The sequence below is a fragment of the Amblyraja radiata genome, chromosome 18 (assembly GCF_010909765.2).
Source record: "Amblyraja radiata isolate CabotCenter1 chromosome 18, sAmbRad1.1.pri, whole genome shotgun sequence".
Classification (NCBI taxonomy): domain Eukaryota; kingdom Metazoa; phylum Chordata; class Chondrichthyes; order Rajiformes; family Rajidae; genus Amblyraja; species Amblyraja radiata.
The window spans coordinates 12,076,260-12,082,259 of NC_045973.1; the positions used below are offsets into that span (position 1 = coordinate 12,076,260).

Consider the following 6,000-nt stretch of genomic DNA (forward strand, 5'->3'; position numbering starts at 1 on the left):
TTTTAGAATTCCATTTCAGTTCTCCAACCTGGGCAATTGCTATTTTCCAGATTGAAAGTGTTCAATTGACAAGACCCTGCCTCCAAATTATTTAATTTATCCTAAACTGAAGAAACCAGACACACTGCATACCCTTGATACAGGACAGTAATTTTGGACATGTCATTTTGAAAACACGGTCAACGTTTGGATTTTCAACCAAATAGCGATCAGATTAGTTGAAGCACCAAAGAAAACCTCCCAACATTGGAACTAAAATACAAATACCCATTTTTATTTGCAACATTCTTTAACAAACATTGCGAATACTGGCAATCTGAAATACTCAGCAGGTCTGAGGAACATTCAACTCATGCAGTTTCAGGGATGCTGCCTGACCTGCTGAGTTTCTCCAGAGCTTTGCATTCATCTGTGTATTAATGATCATCTGCAGTTCTTTGCCTCAAACATCTATAAAGAGTCAGAGCCACACAGCACAAAAACTGGTTCTTGGGTCCAACTCATCCATGCCGACAAAAATACCCTAAGCTAATGCCATCTGCTTGAGTTTGGCCCATATCTCTCTAAACCATCCCTATCCAGTTGCATAAATACTTCAACTCCATTGCTTAAAACAGATTGCCACAGATGCTGCCTGGTCTGCTGTGTATTTCCCACGCAATTTTACTTTGTATTAAGAAGACACTATTCAAGTTATATTTTTACTCCACATACAACCAAAGTAATCGCTTTTTGGTATAAAGGGCACCAATGTACTTCAAATTTAGTTTTCGCAAAACAAATGAGCTCGAAAATGCAACAATTACAATACATCAACCAATCCCAGGAATCGAATGAATTAAAAACGGGTGATTGAAACTCTTGGGCACAATTCTGCTAGCATTCCGCATGTTCGTTTAATTCCGGGAGATAGTTATTTTTGTGTCACTAGTATTATTCTGAAAGTTCTAGCCCACCGTGACGCCTCCGCGCAGAGGCGCCAACCTCAGTCAGGCTCGTGGGATGGAAGCGATCGCCGGTTCATTGACTGAATTGGGAAGTCATTCCATCCCAAATCAAAACTCATTGTTTTCGCACCCGTTACAAACTACAGCAAACAATGGGAGGATGCCATAAGGTGTCAACCAAGTTATCCACACGTTATAGCTATTTAAAGTGACAGGGAAATATATTTTGAGTCTGGGATTAGATGTTGAAATCTAAGCAGTTTTCACATTACGACAATTTTCTGTCATGCATCAGTTGTTACGCAGAAGAGGTTGCGTTGTGAAAGTGTTTCCCCACAATGAGTTTCAATCACTGCGTAAAATAAAGAGCCGGAACTCGGCCACATCACAACAAACAACCCACACAGGGATTTCTGCAGAAAGTCACTTATCACTCACAGCTGGAAGCAAGTACAGAAATGCCATCATTTTTTTTTTAATTCATAAATGACGACAATCGTCGAAGTTTATAAAAGTAGTGCCGAGACCCTACCACATACTCACTCACTACTGCTCAGCCATGTACTTGGCGACCAAAAGTATGATTTACCCAAACCATTACTAATTATTGACTACGGTAAAAGATCGAGACGAATGGCTACGTGAAACAATTACTGGTACTACAAAAAGTACCAACACATCAACGGTAGTGGCATGTTCGGTTTTAAATCTGCCCAAGGACAAACCCATACTCACCCCTACGCGAAATTTGTCCAGGCGCAATTCGCTGATAACATAGAAAATAGGTGCAAGAGAAGGCCATTCGAGCCAGCATCGCCATTCAATATGATCATACCTGATCATCCAAAATCAGTATCCCGTTCTTGCTCTCCTTACCCCCAACCCCACCCCACCACATCCCATACCCCCTGATGCCTTTAGCACTAAGAACCAACTCTAACTCTCCCTTGAAATACTCGATAACAGCACTCGGAATGGGGCTGAAGAGTTAAACATTCCTCGGAAGCATTTCCACCTTTCTTAGTTCCTCCTCCCCCACCCCATATGATCATGTCAACAGCATTTATGGCAAAATTTACAACAAAATGCATGGCAGCCCAAACGCGTGCATTTAATCTGAAACGAGGCAAGCCCTTAACTGTCCAACAATTACACAGAGAACAAGGGGGTGGGGGGACGGACTACAATGAAATCCACCCCAGCACGGTAACATCAAAATCAACAAGTCTGGATTCAACCGGTCTTTAATTATTTCCAGGCGCACACACACATCTCCTCCAAAACCACCACTCCCTCCCAGACACGTACAAATCAAAAGTAACACACACACACACAAATAATAATTGGAGAGAGAGAGAACTCGTCGCTCACCGAGTGGACGTCCCTTTCCTTACATCGCAAATGCTGCATTTGAAAGCTTCCGCACTGTTCTTGAAGGTGCAGACACTACAGTCCCAGAAGCCGTCCTCCGAGCCGGGCTTGGCTTGCCTCTTTGGCCTTGAAAAACTGCAACAGCGACAGGGAGAGGAGAAAAAAAACGCACACATACACACCAAGAGGAACATTACTCCCATCAACGTTTATGCATCGACGTCTGTGCATGACAGAGAAACAGGCTATAGGGGGGGGGGGGGTAGAAAAGGTTTCGACATTACCGGCCGCCGACACAAGAGCGCTCGACTAAGTGTGTGTGTGTGTGGTTGCAAAACAAAAAAAAGGTCCGTATTTCTTCTCTGTCTCTCTTTCTCTACCCCCCCCCCCCCCCGGTCTCTTTCACCCACCGCTGCTCCCTCTCTCCCTCCCTCCCTCTTGGTGAGTGTACACAGCGCCGTCCGCCATGAATGTGTGAGTGAGGAGAGAGGGTAGGAAGAGGAGGGGAGGGGAGGGGGGGAGACGGTGAGTCTTGGCACAGGCTCACGGCCACTTGGGCATCGGCAGCGAGCGAGCGACCCGCAGACACCGGCGGCAGCGCCTCCATTTAAAGGTCTCTCCCTCCCTCCCTCCTCAGCCGTCGAGCGAGCGACCAGCAGACGTGTGTTTCTACCTGTTCGGGCTCTTCTTGTCCCCCATGCCGCAGGGAGTCCGGTTGAGACGGAGACGAGCTTTCTGTGCAGATGGGGGTTCTTTTTTTGTTTAAAAAGAAAAAAAGGGGGGGGGGGGAGAGAGAGGGGTGGGGGGGAGGACGGCGGGCTGGGAGGTGCGGGGACGGAGCGGCTCGGCGCGGCGCGGCGGCGGGTAAAGTGCAGCCGGGTCTGTCTGTCTGCGGCTCGAGCCAGCGAGCGAGCGAGCGCCAGCCCCCGACACACACGTGACCCGCCAACCGCCAATCATCCCGCCTGCAATTTTAAATTACCCGGCCAGACAGACAGGGGGGGGATAGAGAGGGAGGGGGAGGAGAAATGGGGGAGGGTGTGTAATAGAGGAGGGGGAATGGGAGGAGGGTGTGTAATAGAGGGGGGGAATGGGAGGAGGGTGTGTAATAGAGGGGGGGGAAGGGGAGGAGGGTGTGTAATAGAGGAGGGGGAAGGGGAGGAGGGTGTGTAATAGAGGAGGGGGAATGGGAGGAGGGTGTGTAATAGAGGGGGGGAATGGGAGGAGGGTGTGTAATAGAGGAGGGGGAAGGGGAGGAGGGTGTGTAATAGAGGGGGGGGGAAGGGGAGGAGGGTGTGTAATAGAGGGGGGGGAAGGGGAGGAGGGTGTGTAATAGAGGGGGGGGGAGGGGAGGAGGGTGTGTAATAGAGGGGGGGAATGGGAGGAGGGTGTGTAATAGAGGGGGGGAAGGGGAGGAGGGTGTGTAATAGAGGGGGGGAAGGGGAGGAGGGTGTGTAATAGAGGGGGGGAATGGGAGGAGGGTGTGTAATAGAGGAGGGGGAAGGGGAGGAGGGTGTGTAATAGAGGGGGGGGAGGGGAGGAGGGTGTGTAATAGAGGGGGGGAAGGGGAGGAGGGTGTGTAATAGAGGGGGGGAGGGGAGGAGGGTGTGTAATAGAGGGGGGGAATGGGAGGAGGGTGTGTAATAGAGGGGGGGAAGGGGAGGAGGGTGTGTAATAGAGGGGGGAATGGGAGGAGGGTGTGTAATAGAGGGGGGGAATGGGAGGAGGGTGTGTAATAGAGGGGGGGAAGGGGAGGAGGGTGTGTAATAGAGGGGGGGAAGGGGAGGAGAGAGAGTGTAGGAGGGAGGAGTGGGACTGAGACAGGGAGGGATAGAGATAGGGGGAAGGGGCGGAGAGAGGGGGGGAAGGGGAGAAGAGAGGGGAGGAGGTTGTGGAATAGAGGGGGGAAGGGGAGGAGAGGGGGAGAGAGTAGGAGGGAGGAGAGGGACTGAGACAGGGACAGAGGGAGGGAGGGACAGAGATAGAGGGGAGGGAGCGTAGGAGGGAGGAGAGGGACTGAGACAGAGGGACAGGCAGAAGGGGGAGAGAGACAGGGAGGGAGGGTGGGAGGGTGGGACAGAGAGAGGGGGACGGGGAGGTAGACTGGGAGGGGGAGAGAGAGATGAGGGAAGAGGGGGGAGGGGGAGATGTGAGAGAGGAAGAGTAGAGGTAGGCAGAGAGAGGGAATGAGGGAGGGGGAGTGAAAAATGAGGGGGAGTAAGTGGAGGGGAAGGGGGGAGGGGGAGAGAGGGGAAGGGAGAGGGAGGCAGGGGGGAGGGCAAGGGAGGAGAGGGACACATCAGAGAGAGGGGGAGGGATAGAGAGAGAGTCAGAGAGAGTGATGGACAGAGAGAAGAACAGACAGAGGGACAGACAGGGGGAGAGAGATAGAGAGAGGGGGACAGACAGCGAGAGAGACTGAGAGAGGGAGAGAAGGACTGACAGGGGGGCAGACAGACAGAGAGGGAGGGACAGACAGAGAGAGGGAGATATAGAGAGAGGGGGGGTAGAAAGAGTGAGGGGAGGGAGAGAGAGGGGGAGAAAGCGGTGAGAGGGGAGAGAGAGGGGAGAAAAGGGCGGAGAGAGGAAGGGGGAGAGATGGGAGTGAGGGGATATAGGAGGGATGATGAGGGCAGGGAGAGGGGGAGGGAGCGAGATGGGAGAGGAAGAATAGAGGAGCGAGGGGGTAGGCAGAGAGAGGGAATGAGACGAAGGGAGAGATATAGGAGAGAGGGGAAGGGGGAGGGTGAGGGGGGTGAGATAGGAGGGGATAGAGGATGAAGGTGAGAGAAAAGGAGGGGGGGGAGAGTGGAAAGAGGGAGGTGGAGAGAAGGGAAAGGAGGAGGGAGGGAGATAGATGATGAGGGGAGAGCTATCTCCTCCCTCTAACATTCTCCTTTCTCCTCCTTTCCCTTCCTCATCCTCTCTCCTATCTCTCTCTCCATCCCTCATATCTCTAGATGGAGGTGAGTTGAACAGCGTGGGAGATCAAGATCGGAGGGGAGGGAGAGCAAGAGGGGTGGGAGAGAGGCTGGCATGGAGGGGGAGGAGAGAGGGGAAGAAAGATGGGAGATATGGGGAATGATATATGAGAGAAGTGAAGAAGAGAGGAGGGGGAGGGAGAGCGAGAGAGGAGGAGAGAGACAGGAGGGAACAAAGTGGGAGAGGTGTGGGAAGGGGGAAGAAATGGGTGGGGAGGAGAAAGGGGTGATGGAGAGGGGGTGGCAGTGATATGAGGAAGAGAGGAGCAGGATAGGAGGAAGAGAGGTAGAAGAGAGAGTTGCAAGGATAGGAGGAAGAGAAAAGAGGAAGGTAAGAGGAGAGATAGAGAAAATACAGAGAGAGGAGGGGAGAGAAAAGAGAAAGGGGGGGTGAGACAGGAGAATGGGAGAGAGAAAGATGGGGAGTGAATGAGTGGGGGGGAAAGAGAGAGCAGAGAGGGGGAGAAAGGAGAGCAGAGAAGGAAGAGCGAGTGAGCAGGAAAAAGGAGATTAAAAGAGAAGAGGAGAGACGCAAGAGGCGAGATCCTGGAATCGAGCTAAAACAATGCCGGAGGAACAGCAGGTCAGGCAGCATGTGTGGAGGAAATGGGCAGGTGACATTTTGTGTTGGATACCTTCTTAAGACTGATTGGAGTGGGGAAAGGAAAGCTTGGAAAGAAAGATGGGGTGGTACAAAGCCT

At 52.0% G+C, this 6,000-nt stretch overlaps 1 protein-coding gene across 2 annotated transcripts in view; it reads right to left on the reverse strand.

The window, feature by feature from the left end:
• The window catches only part of LOC116983110 (RING1 and YY1 binding protein), an 86,112-nt gene extending 82,884 nt beyond the window's left edge, over nt 1-3,228 (reverse strand). Inside the window, exons 1-2 of one of the 2 annotated variants that reach the window (XM_033036715.1) lie at nt 2,992-3,228; nt 2,319-2,453 (exon numbers count right to left, since the gene is read on the reverse strand). In XM_033036715.1, coding sequence (XP_032892606.1) covers nt 2,319-2,453; nt 2,992-3,017 — 161 coding nt within the window. In that variant the 5' untranslated portion in view covers nt 3,018-3,228. Of the gene's footprint in view, nt 1-2,318; nt 2,956-2,991 lie in introns of those variants that run through there. The other variant, XM_033036714.1, reaches the window with a different exon arrangement.
• Between the last annotated feature and the right edge of the window lie 2,772 nt (nt 3,229-6,000).